A 13869-nucleotide genomic window follows, 5' to 3' on the forward strand; every position below is an offset into this window, starting at 1 on the left:
GCTAATTGTGCAGTGCAGTCCCCTAGTGTCTGCGTGTGCCTGACACTGGACTTGAACTCATCGTTCACCATGGCACCGACCACAATGGCGCATGCGGAAACGTAGGCATGTTTAGAGCCATGCGCAACCTGCACCTAACCATCAGTGTAAATGATGCAATGGAAATCCTCCAGGGGTCGCATTGCTAAAGGAGCTGGATGAACAAATTCATACTGTAAGTACTCCTGCGACCATAATGAGGCGTCAAAGATAAACGTGACATCCTGGGATGTCAAGGACGCAGCCCATTGAATCCACCGAGGGTGCAAAGCTTTAGAATTTGGTACACTGGCTTTCATGACCGCCTCCAAGGCAGGACACAGCGTAACAACCAACATGCGCTTTCCCTGTGACAGGGCACGTTCCTTAAGAATTGCCATCTGCACATCCGTCAAAATCTTCTCCACAGTGGAAAAGCGCAACTCAGCCGAAGTGTACAAGTGTGACTTGTAAGCAATAGGTACTGTGTCTCCTTCATTAAAAGTCAGGTACGTGAAACCTACCGTACCAGGGATAATTCTTATAACCAGGTTGGTCTGATTATCACGAGTCAGTAAGAATTTAGAAGCGAGCAGATCAGCTTGCAAAGACTGCAGAATAGCCGAATGCTCAGGCAGGCAGCATGATTTGGAAAATGATGGTTGTATCAAAGCATACAAAGGCTTGATACGACATCCTAGCACCACTGAAAAAACGACAAATCAAACTAGGCAGCAAGAAGGCCTCCTGGTTCAACGAGGATCTTAAGAAATCCAAGAAACTCTGTCGCTCCCTTGAGAAGTCCTGGAAAAAAGACCCAACCACCAGCACCAAGGACGCCTTCAAAAACGCCACCCACATACATCACCAACAGATCCGGACTGCCAAGAAAGCCGCTTTCAAAGACCGACTAGATAACAACGCCCACAACAGCAAGGAATTATTCAACATCGTCAAGGAATTTACCAACCCCTCAGCCAACTCCAATGACATCACCCCCTCTCAAGCCCTCTGCGACTCCCTAGCCTCATTCTTCCACAACAAAATTGCAGACATCCACAACAGCTTCGACAACCGACCCAAAGACCAACCCACCCAACCCCCTGTAGGACCCCCACCCCCTCTTAATCTCCACTGAGGACACCATCCGTCTGATGAACTCTATCCACTCAGGATCCCCCACAGACCCATACCCTCACCACATCTTCAACAAAGCAGACTCCATCATAGCACCACACCTTCGAGACGTCTTCAACTGCTCCCTCAACACCGCCACCTTCCCGGAAAGCTGGAAACACGCCGAACTAAGCGCCCTTCTGAAAAAACCCACAGCGGACCCCACCGAACTCAAAAACTACCGCCCTATCTCACTCCTTCCATTCCCGGCCAAAGTCATCGAGAAAGCGGTCAACAACCAGCTCGCCGCATTCCTCGAAACCAACAAATCCCTCGACCCCTCACAATCCGGCTTCCGAGCCAAACACAGCACTGAAACCGCCCTCATCGCAGCAACAGACGACATTCGAACTCTACTGGACAATGGAGACACAGTCGCCCTCATCCTCCTCGACCTCTCCGCAGCCTTTGACACGGTCTGTCATAGCACCCTTCTACAACGCCTCAGAAACGTCGGAATACAAGGAAAAGCACTGGAATGGATCACCTCGTTCCTCACCGGAAGAACCCAGAGAGTCCGCCTTCCACCATTCAAATCCGAGGCCACTGAAGTCATCTGCGGCGTACCACAAGGATCGTCACTCAGCCCCACCCTCTTCAACGTATACATGAGCCCCCTCGCGGTCATCGCACGCCAACACAACCTCAACATCATCTCCTACGCCGAAGACACTCAACTGATCCTATCACTCACCAGAGACCCTAACACTGCCAAAACCAACCTGCATGAAGGAATGAAAGAAGTAGCCGAATGGATGAAGCACAGCCGTTTGAAACTGAACTCAGACAAAACAGAAGTCCTCATCCTAGGCACCTCCCCCTCCGCCTGGGATGACTCTTGGTGGCCAGAGGCCCTTGGAAAAGCACCCGTCCCGACGGACCACGCACGGAACCTGGGCGTCATCCTGGATTCCTCACTCTTGATGAACAGACAAGTCAACGCCGTTTCTTCATCTTGCTTCAACATTCTTCGCATGCTCAAAAAAACATTCCGCTGGATCCCCACCGAAACTAGAAAAACAGTCACCCACGCTCTGGTCACGAGCCGACTTGACTACGGAAACACCCTCTACGCCGGTACCACCGCAAAACTCCAGAAAAAACTTCAACGCATCCAGAACGCTTCAGCCAGGCTCATATTAGACATCCCGCGCAAAGAACACATCTCCGGTCACCTGAAAAGCCTCCACTGGCTCCCTGTCAATAAGAGGATTACCTTCCGGCTCCTAACCCATGCACACAAAGCACTCTACGAAATCGGACCCGAATGCCTCAACACACGACTGTCCTTCTACACCGCCCCCCGCCAGCTACGATCCTCCAACCAGGCCCTTGCCACTGTACCTCACATCAACAAAACCACCATGGGAGGTAGATCCTTCTCCTACCTGGCAGCTAAAACCTGGAACTCACTTCCCACTCACCTTCGCCTTACTCAGAACTACCTAGCATTCAGAAAGCAACTTAAAACGTGGATATTTGACAAGTTAGTCCCCACCCTTATTCAAGCGCCTTGAGACCCTCTGGGTATGTAGCGCGCTATATAAATTTACTGACTTGACTTGACTTGACTTGGGCATATTCCGGAATGTAAGTCACCCAAAATTCAAGAAGCCCAGTAAAGATTGTAATTTTTTCAGTGTTGTCGGAGCACGCAATTGTGCGCATTTCTCCAGGAAGTCAGGAGCCAATCCCTTTCCCTCATTGTTGAGCGCGTAGCCCAGAAACAACACTGTGTACTCTGCAATGTGCGATTTTGCAAAGTTGAATTTGTAACTTAAGTTTGCAAAGGTACAAATAATTCCGTTTACTCGACACAGATGCTCCCAAAGTTCGTCGTCTGTGAGATATATGTCATCCACATACGAACAAGCATCCGGGTCGATTCTCTCCAAAAGAGAGACTATGCGGGCAGTAAAAATCCCAGGGCTATTCTTATAGCCCATAGGCAAACGCCGAAATTGTTTATTGACACCGCCGCAAGTAAAGCTGGTCCATTGGGAACTTAGACCATACAATCGATGGGCATAAAAACTAAGCATGGGCGAATTTTGCGAATTCGCGATCCGTGAATTTGCGAATTCGCGATCCACAAAATTCGCGAATTTGCACGAATTTGCGGATTTTTGGTTTTTTGCATGTTCGCGGGGTTCTTTTCGTGTTCGCGGGTTTTTTTGCGTGTTCGCTGGGTTTTTTGCGTCTTCGCGAGCCGCTTGCATAGCGAAGTTACCCATGCAGTAGTTTATGGGAGAGGGAGAGAGAGATAGATAGATAGATAGATAGATAGATAGATAGATAGATAGATAGATAGATAGATAGATAGATAGAAAGAGAGAGAAAGAGAGGGAAAGAGAGAGGGAGAGAGAGAACGAGAGAAAGAAAGAGAGGCCGGATCTCTGAAGGGCCAGATTCCTGAGTTGCCCCTACAGAACATGCAGCTTTTTATTTTTAGCAAAATGCATATGAAAATTGTGCTGTAAAGGTATCTTTTAGTTTAACCCCTCCTGACAACTCAACATGGGTGTATTTGCCATCCTCTTCCTTCTTCCTGTTTTTTATATCTGTAAGTGCTTCCTGATGAGGTTTAATTCCTCAGACAGGTGATTCGTTGCCTACTTGTAACTATTCTCTGACCCTGCTTCAAGGGTCAGAGCAGGGTCAGAGAATAGTTGCAAGTAGGCAACGAGGCGCCAGGAAGCAATTAGCAGCAGGTGTCCAAGTTGAAGTTAATTTGTTTGTAACCCTTTTGTAAAAGGTTACAAAGAAATTAGGTTCAACTTTTGCACCTGCTGCTGTAACCCTTGCTTGGCTGAAAATTTGTCCCCGCTGATTCGCGGATTTTACCGCGATTTCGCGAGATTCGCGGATCGCGAAATCGTGGAAAATCCGAAAATTTGCCCGCGAAATGGATTTTACGCCCACCCTTAATAAAAACCATTGGAAATGTCAAGCGAGGTCTTAAACCGCTTACGCACAAGACTATTCACAAGAGCAGAGCCGTGAGTATTCTGTACTGCACAGTTATGGCATTGCGAGTTTAAATGCCGGTAATCCAACACCAAACGATACGAACAGTCAGGCTTGTTTACAGTAAAAAGAGGGTTATTCATCGGTGATACACACGTTTCAATTACACCTTGATATTCCAATTGTTCAAGGATTGCCGCGACGGAAGCTTTAGCCTCACGTCGTATGGGATATTAAGTTTGAGGCTGCGGCTGAGACCGTAAAGAAATCTCGTGGTTTGGGGATAATTTATCCCAACCACACTGATTGCGGTACACAGCCGGCGCCAGAGCTAGAGCCCACTCTTCTGCAAAATGCAGCGCATCCTCTTTCGAGACTGTGTTCGCGAAACTGGGGAGGATTACCTCCTCCCCTCCCAGAGCTGCGAGCACAAAAGGTGGGGGCCAATCAGCCTCCGAAAGCAAAATGTCATATGTAGACGAAAGATTTTCCCAAAATACCCCTTATATGGTTCGTTGTATGTCACCTTCTATTAACAGGACAATTTCAAAAAGTCTATCAGGGGGAGCAACTCTGGTATCAGCTGTTTCAATGACAACATAAGTATCAGTCGCTGTCACCTTCAGTAGTGGACGCAGGGCCTCTCTCACTATGGTAATCTCCGCCGCGCTGTCCAGCAAGGTCAGAGCCCACGTCAGATTCCGAAGCTGCGTTCTCACTATCTGGGGCATATCGATGCTATATTAAGGCTGCGACTTTCTTCTTGGCAAACTGCGGTCTCTTAGGCGTAGAGCCTTCCTGCTTTTCTGCACCATTCCTCGGGCGGGGCTGGTCATGTCCTTGTTGGCCACCCCGACCCCTGCCAACCCCTCCAGCACCGGTTGTCGGAGCCGATGAGTCCTGAAAGGAACGAGGAGAGCGTTGGTCAGAAGCCTGAAATCGATCAGGAGTCTTAATTGTCGCGCAAGTTATAAACACGTTCCGACTGCGCAGGCAACGGAGGCGCAGGACGAGACCCCTGGGGTTGTTGTTGTTGCCGTTGCTTACCCTGTTTCTGTTTTTTAGGCCAATTTTGTTTCTTGGATTTGGGCTGAACCTCCGTTTCTGAAGCTTGTCCCGGGGCTGCTTTTTCTCCTTAACAGAAAAAGGCTAAAGTCCCTTACTATTGCGGCCCACGGTCTTATAAGCCGCCACAATAATTATCGCTAACTGTCGGGGTTTCTCGGCTTCGGGAAGCGCCGCCAACGCATTAGCAACCTGAAAGTTCACTGCATCCCCCTTGACATTAGCAAGGATCAGATCGCAAACTACATCAAAGGTGCAACACAGGTGCATGCCCAACTCAACCGCAGACTCCGATCCGTGATCATCTTGAACACGTTTAAGGACCGAAGACAGCACGGACAAGGACGGGGGTGCCGTAGCACCTAGCATAGACCGCTGCAAAAGTCTTACCCCATGTCTCACAGTCAACGAGTTCAGGGGCCAAATCTTTCGGTAAACTAAGCGTAAGAATCTGTTGTTTTTCACCTGGAGTCCTATTAGGAAATACAGCTTCCAGCTGGTAAAATTTATCGGCAAGCCAGAAAGGAAAATCATCCTTGTCCTGGGGCTTCTTGCCAATCCCGGCATTGACCATGACAGGATTGATTTTCAAACTACCCTGTCCGCCCGTAAGTGCCGCACCCCCCTGGGCTCCACCCGGAAGATTACGGCCCATGTAATGCACTAAAGCTCTAATCACGGCAATCGCAACTACATGTAGTCGTCGGAGTTCAGCCACGTTACAATTGCTGTGTAGAGGATGAGGAGTAAATCCAGCCAAAACAGGCCAACTGGCTCCTGGAATGGACAAAGGACCGAACCTCGGAGCGGTTAAAGAATGGGGTAGGGTGCCACCAAACCAAACTCCATGCTGCCAAACATCAATAGGTACTTCCTGTGCCCTGTACGGAGTATACTCATTAGGTACAGCTGTGGGAGTGTACGTGTGGAACACACCTGAAATAGCGTCCACCGCCGGAAATGTCACCCACGAATAAAACAGTTCGTATTGATAAGCATGTTACGCACTCACCACCATGATCACAGCCAAGCCTTCCAAAGGCACATTGTACATCCGCAAATTATCTCGCACCGCAATGCGACTATGCTGCGGAATGTCCACGGCAGCCATGACAGCACAGGAAATTCGAAAAACAAAGTAAACTTTGTAGCACAACTGGGTAGTAATTCAAGGAAACTGTTTTAGTAAGAATCAAGCTTGGAAGGACCTATTTCAAAAATAGGTAGGTTTTCCGACACCACCGTTTTCCGGAAATGGCAGTGAAGGTGTTAAGGTGTGAATGATATACTACTCGTGTGTCATGATATAAGGCCAACAACGTATGGGCGCCATGTAGCGGGAATTCTGTTCTCCTACAGAACTGTGCATGGAGACCTGGAACCTCAGTGAATTAGGATGGCCCAAAACTCACCTCAGTACCCAAAATCCCCTTACCGAGCTAGCTACAGTGTCTAATTGGTCATAGCAAACTCCCAATGTTTAGACAAACCAGAACATGAACTTTAGATACCTCAGGTATCGTGGTACACATGAACACTCTTTAGCTATATAATCATTTCAAACCAGAACGTGGAGTAAATAAGGACACATGCATATTTGAAATATTTATTTACCAATGCAGGGTTCTCAAACGCAGTATCTTATATAACACTAGCAAACATATTATAAAAAACAAAGTTATCAGCATAGTTAATAGTCCATAGAAAGCAAACGGTGACAGCATACTAAGATGCTGTGATGAATAGGAATTTACAATACCTAATTCTCACCCTCCCTATTTAGCATAATATTTTATATCTATGAAGGTCTCATTTGGGTTTTAGCAGGGCGGGCCCATACCTCAAAATCTCAGTGGCAGAGGATCACATCATCTTCCACCAGCTCTCTGCATGCGAAGCACATCAAGTGTGTTTTTGTGCATTCAGCACAACAATATAAAACTCGCCTAGAGCCAGATTTTGGCAGCAGCATGTGTGTTATCTTTATAGGGGTGCGAAGATCAAACCTTACAAAAACACTAGGTTAAGTTATCCTTGTAGCCTTCAGCACTCACTGTGCGGACAGAGTGCTAAACAAAACTGATATCAGAGCAATAACATATTATTTCTCAAGTAAATCATGAAGCTCTTCTAGGTTGAAAGCTAAAACAACAATTATATGTTGTGTGCAAAAATGAAGCAGAAAGGAAAAGAGGTGTTTAAACATTTAATAAGCTCATGCTAACTTAACACAGTATGTAGAAAAGAATTAGCTATATGACACTGTTTAGCTTAAGTTTAGTTTTGTCAATCTACAAAGGTTTCTCTAGGTTATAATCAGCTCCATAACATTAGAATGAGAGAGGTTGGTATCTCTTTCTCGGGACTCGATTTCCCAACACCCTGCAAGGGGAGTCAGAAACCCTCGAGCTTGATTTCTTGGCAGGAGGAGTATTAGCTTCTGGTCAGTGTGTCAGCTGGAGAGTTGGCTTCCTTCGGCACTTGCTGTAGCGAGCTGCGTCGTGCAAGTAGGTAGTCAAACTGCACCAAACCACACCGTGCTTTGCTATAGCAAGTGAAGCTATATTTATACCTTGAAGGTGTTTAGGAATGGCAGCATTGATGTAAAGTCGGGCATATGAATGTCATGAATGAACCCCTAAGGAATAGATGTTCATGCGTAATAAATGAGTTCTTAGAGAAATCAATATCCAAGCACGGGAAGTCCCTAACAGCTTAAGAGTCTGGTTTTCGTAGAAATCGTTGTGACGTAGATAACAGATGGAAGTAGCCATGCCTGTATTTGGGTAGCATGGACTATGCCCAAATAAGGACTGGCTATATATGCCTATATAAGGGCAATGTAAAATGTACCTTTATAAGGGCATGAATTTGGAAATGCATACGGAATCTAAATCGACATACAACAGTTCCAGGTGTGTTGCCACAGTGACAGAGTATCCCTCTTTTGCTTTTTGAAAAGTCCTGTTGATGTCAACACGGGTGTCTTCAGGTGTCCTCTTTGATGCAGTTGGGTCATATTTGAGGTTCTGGTTTTTGGGAGTCACTTAAGTCCTAGATTTAAGAGAGGTTGGGGATATATGAGCCAGTGACCAATGGGCTGCTAGTCCCTGCAGGTAATCCACACCTGAGATGATCATATCTGGGGTTGTAGGTCACCTTTTCTAACCAGAAACCACTATTTCTACCACTTTTAAAAATTGTCAGAACGCTTCCTCAGGGTAAAGCCAGGCAGCCCACCCTAGAGATGTGGTTAACCTTCACAGAGTGTACACATTGAAGGATAATAACTTTCCCAACTGCCCAGGTGCAAATGTGCCTTGGGCAGCAAGAGAGCCGTTTACTTCTCTGGGAGACAGCCTGGATGCATATCAGAGGCTACACAGCCTTTGAAGCTGACCGCCTTGACGTGCCACTTTACAAGCCCACCAGGGAGGGAGGAGATTTTACCTCATTAATGCTCTTGCACTTACATGCCCAAACCTTTAATATAATGCACTCCACCTCCTGGGCTCCAGGGCATGCCTTAGGGGCGACTGACATTCATTAAGAGCAATGCATTGACTTTGCCACACATGGTGAGGGCAAAGTCGAAATGGAGTAGTTTACAATGTTCCTGCGGTCTCCAGGGGCAGGCCTTCTGTGGGTGGTTTACTTGGGTGACATAGGTTGGCACAAACAGTAATGGAAGCACTAGGAACCCCTTTACCCCCCATGCCATGGGTACCACAGGTATGATATACTAGGAACTTATAACAGGGGTAAAGTCTTTGTCAATTGGGATTGTTAATTCACACATACTGGTTTTAGGGAGAGAACACTTACCCTGGGGCCTGGACAGCAGGCTCCAGTGCACTTTGAAAGTCATAGACATTATGGGGGGATGACCCTCCAAAAAGTAACTTTCCTAAACTCCTCAGCCCACCACACCGGACAAGAGGACAGAGAGGCTGCCTACTGAGACCTGAGACAGGAGAGGTGCAATCGGAGCCATATTATGGCCGGCAAGGGACCAGGAACCTGCAGTGTACTGCCTCTGTTGGCCAAGAGCTCGCAGCTCCCCACTGGCTCCCTGGGGGAGCATAACACCCCCTCCTCCTATTGATACCTGAATGGACCAAGCTCCTCTTTGCTCGCATAAAGCCTCTATACAGAATGTGACTGCAGCAATATACTGCAACCTGCATCCTGGGCCTCAAACTGGAGCCACATCGAAAAGTCGAACTTATGGGGAAACTAAGAGCTGTTAGTTAAACTTGCCTCCACTGAATCATTGTGAGCACTGACCATAGCTGGCCCCTCCATATTTGGAGGACTGATTTGAGAACGGTCAAGTGATGGCCTCCTTGGGTTTCTGAGCAATCATGGGCACGACTAAGCGTCCAGAAGAGGCGGGCACATGGGGACAGTGATCCGGTTGTGATGGAGGTGAATGACTCCCCCACAACTACTGATGCAGTTGCCTTAAGGAATACATTGCAGATTTGAGACTATCCTGCAAGCCTTATTGGATGTTAAGTCAACGTTGGAGCAAAAAATAGATGCAGTGGCCCTGGAACTAGGGTTATTAAGAGTGGATCACAGGAAATTGTTGGAACATCATGTGGCAATCAATGAATCTGCAATAACAACTAGGAGACCTTCAGTGCAAGTCATGCAGACACAAATTCAGGTGCTGAAAGGGGATAAAGCAGGCGGTCGAGTGGTCGCTCTTGTAGGAATAATGCATGCTAGTTAGGGTACTGGAGAGAGTAGAGGTCCCCAGCACAGATTTTTACCTGGAAAAAGGCACCACAACAGTGCCAGCCAGTAATCAATCCAGGTTCTTCTCCATAGAGCAAGCATACAGGGTCTCTAGATAATCACCACTACCTGGGGCAACCTAGGGCCACTCCCAGACCTGGGGTTGTGCGGCTATTTAAGTACCGGGATAGAAACTGAATCCTCCAGCTCCCTCACAGCATGGGCTCCTGGACTGTTGAGAAGTGCAAAGTGCAAAGTGCACATATCTTGCAATTTAATTACTGAGGCAGCTGCGGTCCGTGCAGGTCAGAGTGGTGGGGCCAGTGGGGGGATTTCCATGGACGATGATGAGGGAAAATGTGTTATTTATTTAATTCTCCCTCAACATCGCCCCATGAAAATCCCCTTACAGGGCCTGACCTTCCCACCACCCTTACCTACAGAAAAGACAACAACAACTGAACTTACGCTTTTCATTGATGCTCTTCGCCAAGCTCCACATACTGAATGGCAGTATCACTAGATACTTCACCAGCCAAGTGAGGTCTGGACTTGGCTTGAGTCCAAAGGGGAGCATTGAACAAATGGTCATCTGGACTCCGATGCTGGATGACAAACCTAGAAGGGCAGCCATACAGCATTTAAGAGAATGTGCAATAAATCCACCTCAGACCAAACCACTAGAGAACAACAAAAGAAGAAGAGGAAGAAGAATCACAGTATAGCCCTGAAGTGAGGCCATCAAGTGACAAAGAGGCTTCCCCTCAGGAGAGGAGGTAACAGAAGCCAAGGATTCCATGGCAGCCTTAAGAGGTGGCCCAATCTTTCTTCTATGGCCGTTGAACAGATCCTATGACTTCAGGATACTGTTTGTTTTTGTTTACTGTTCCCCTTTTCTTTCTCAACCACAGAGTAGTAATACTCTGTTTCATGTTGGAGGGGGTCATTGCATTGATATTGAAGTGGGTGAAGACACAGGGATGCCTAAACAAGAAATCGCAAAGTGTTTCCCATGCTTACTACATTTAGAGGCAAGTTTTGTGGCCCCCATCAGGGATTGGGAGTTGGGGTGTTTTTGTTTTCTTGTCAGGTTTGACCACTATGTCACCTTTCATGATCCAATTGAAACATGGGGGGAGGGGGAGCAGGGGGATGATGAATTGTCCCTCCTAAGAGTTCATGTTAGAAATTAATAGATATATCTACGCCTGTTACAAGCAGGGGTGGGCATACATGCTGTGATTCTCTATAATTTCTGCATAATTACTTGAAATTGTGCATAATGAGAGAAGCTTAATCCAGCATTTGAAGCTATTTTCTTAGTGTAAAATGCATCCTTGCATTAAAAATGGGCCAGTGAATGCATTTTGTGCCAATACGCTACAGGGCACGTAGAGCTGTAACTTGCAACTACTCGCTGCTTTAGCAGCAGGAAACTGTCGCTAAAGCGGCGACAATGGGCTTGATAATATGACCTTGTGAATTCCCATAGAAGCCCATGTTCTGGTGTGACCATGGGTTTCCATGGGAATTCGCTAAAGCGGCGATAATTTTAACCCCCTTCTTGATAATATGCCCTCATGTTTGTTGTTCCTGTGCTCCTGCAGCAGGAATTATTTCCCAAATCACTCTTTATTACTCAAGCCAGAGTAATAATGGGTAATTTCACATCACAAGGTAATGAGTAATTACTGAAATAACTCTGGTGACCCTGGTGTAATTAGAATTTATGTAACCAGAATGGGGTATTGATTAACACTGAAATTATAGCACCTGCAGTGTGTTGTTATTCCTCAATTAGTACAGAAGCGAAACGGTGCAACAGGTGAGGGAGAAACCCCCAAAACCCTCCAATGAGGACCACAATGATGGCTGTGTCAAGTATTGGTTACCAGGTCAGTCAACTGAGCCATCATAAAGTATCCCAAATGTTAATATACACATCCTGAAGTCAGCTGGGTAGCCTGAAAGAGTTCAGAGTTGATTAAGAGCACTAGCTTTTGAGTGTGATCTGGTAGCACACATGCCACAGTAGTCACAGGGAGATAACAAAGGGGGTACATGGATATTCAAAAGAATTGATGACAATTGTTCTCACACATTAGATTCCTTTGCAATCAATCTAACCTGTTCCTTCTGGTCCTTTGTTCACAGGGGGAGCTGATACTGTCCGGTTGGTGAATTCCGGGGACGCCTGCAGTGGGAGGGTAGAGATCAAACACGAGAATCGCTGGGGCACGGTCTGTGATAACGACTGGGATCTGAAGGATGCTGAGGTGGTCTGTAGACAACTCAACTGTGGATCAGCATCCACAGCAGAAACAAGAAATACTATATTTCTAAATGGTGTCTTCCCCGTGTGGATGAGTGCCGTCAGGTGCACAGGAGCAGAAAAGTCTCTCTTCGATTGTCCACGGGCATCCTGGGGAGTCAACAGCTGCTCGTGGAGGAGCGATGGTGGAGTGCAGTGCACAGGTAAGAGAAGCCAACAGCAATCCTTCAACTCCATCCAAAGTCACAAACTAATTAAAAGAGTAGAGTTGGATTAATCAAAAAATGCACAAGTCATAACAACAACACAATACTGTTAAAAATCAAAAGAAAAATGAATAAAACAAGAAAATATTCATCTTACTTAATGCAGAAAAGTAATTTGGCAAACTGGATTGGATTTATTAGGAGCTGGAGAGTCCAGCGATGTCCTTCAGAGATTGGAAAGTCTTTGAAGGCATCGAAAGTAGAAGGAGAACTAGTGCAACAACCCTATATGCAGGTAACTTACATTTAGCATCAGAACCTGTCACTTCTGCCCCCTCAGTATGTGGGGGTTATAAGGTAAAGACGTGTCCATCTCAAGCCACAACCAAGAGTTGGAACAGATTTGTTTTTTCTTTTCAAACTTAGATTGTTTTTTTTATTCTGTATTGAAAAGCAACAGCAGGCTCTTGGCATGTTTTTGATACAATAACTCAATCAAAGTCATGAGAAAGGATATATAAAGATGATGCTGAAGACATCATGGAAGAAAGAAGCGTTAATTCAAAGTAAGTAATCAATACATGTGTTATTTCAACTATACTCTGTGTCAAGGAGGCTTTCCATGGGCGTTGCAGTGGTTTTTCCCACGCAGCACCCATAGATTTTTACTTAATGATGTAGACCCCGGGCAGCGCCAAAACCTTAAACCTCCCCAGAGCAGGCAGAATGAAGAGAAATATTTTCTGCATTCTGCAGCACATATCGAAAGATGAAAACTTCTCTCAGAATTGCTTTTATGCAGGGAGGCATAGTCCTCTTTCTATGTGTCCTGCATTCTGCAACACACATAAAAAGAGGGGGAGCACCCACGTAAAGCCCACAGAATGCTCTTATTTCCTGAGTTAATGCTATTCATGCCCTACCTGTAGAATCTTACAGTGATGACATGCTATGGAATGTTGGGAATCAAATAGTCACAGGTAACTGGGCTGAGCAGCATGCTGGCTGCTCCTGGTGGGGTCTTGATTGGGTCTTGTTCTAATCTTGAATAAAACTACATAAAAATGATCACTTGCACCTGACTCAATCACTACAAGTTTTTGGTGATGATCCTGAAGAGAACCTGCGTCTGTCACCTCTTCAAACCTCATGCAACTCCAAATATAGACTCAACAGTAACTCAAGCTAAGCATCTACCTCAACTGGCATCCTTGACCCCACCAGTGACCTACTATCGGTCACCCACACCAGTCTGCCAGTTGTTCCTGTGCATCTGGGGAAGTGCTACTTCAGGAGCTGCCTTTTCAGTTTTGGGCATCTACTCCCCATCATCACTACGCCTTTGTGTTGCGCCTTTAGTGAGGGTAAGCCTGACATTCAACAACGTCTGCGTCCTCTGCTGGGCCTTCAGTGAGGGTAAGA

General features: G+C 46.4%; 1 protein-coding gene across 1 annotated transcript in view; it reads left to right on the forward strand.

Moving 5' to 3' along the window:
• Window positions 1-13869, forward strand: part of LOC147678933 (CD5 antigen-like) — a 468373-nt gene that overhangs the window by 382452 nt on the left and 72052 nt on the right. The window contains exon 4 of the mRNA XM_086944698.1: window positions 12124-12444. Within this exon, the coding sequence (XP_086800824.1) occupies window positions 12124-12444 (321 nt within the window). The remainder of the gene's footprint in view (window positions 1-12123; window positions 12445-13869) is intronic.

Source organism: Lissotriton vulgaris, chromosome 11 (genome assembly GCF_964263255.1).
Source record: "Lissotriton vulgaris chromosome 11, aLisVul1.2, whole genome shotgun sequence".
In the NCBI taxonomy this organism is placed as follows: domain Eukaryota; kingdom Metazoa; phylum Chordata; class Amphibia; order Caudata; family Salamandridae; genus Lissotriton; species Lissotriton vulgaris.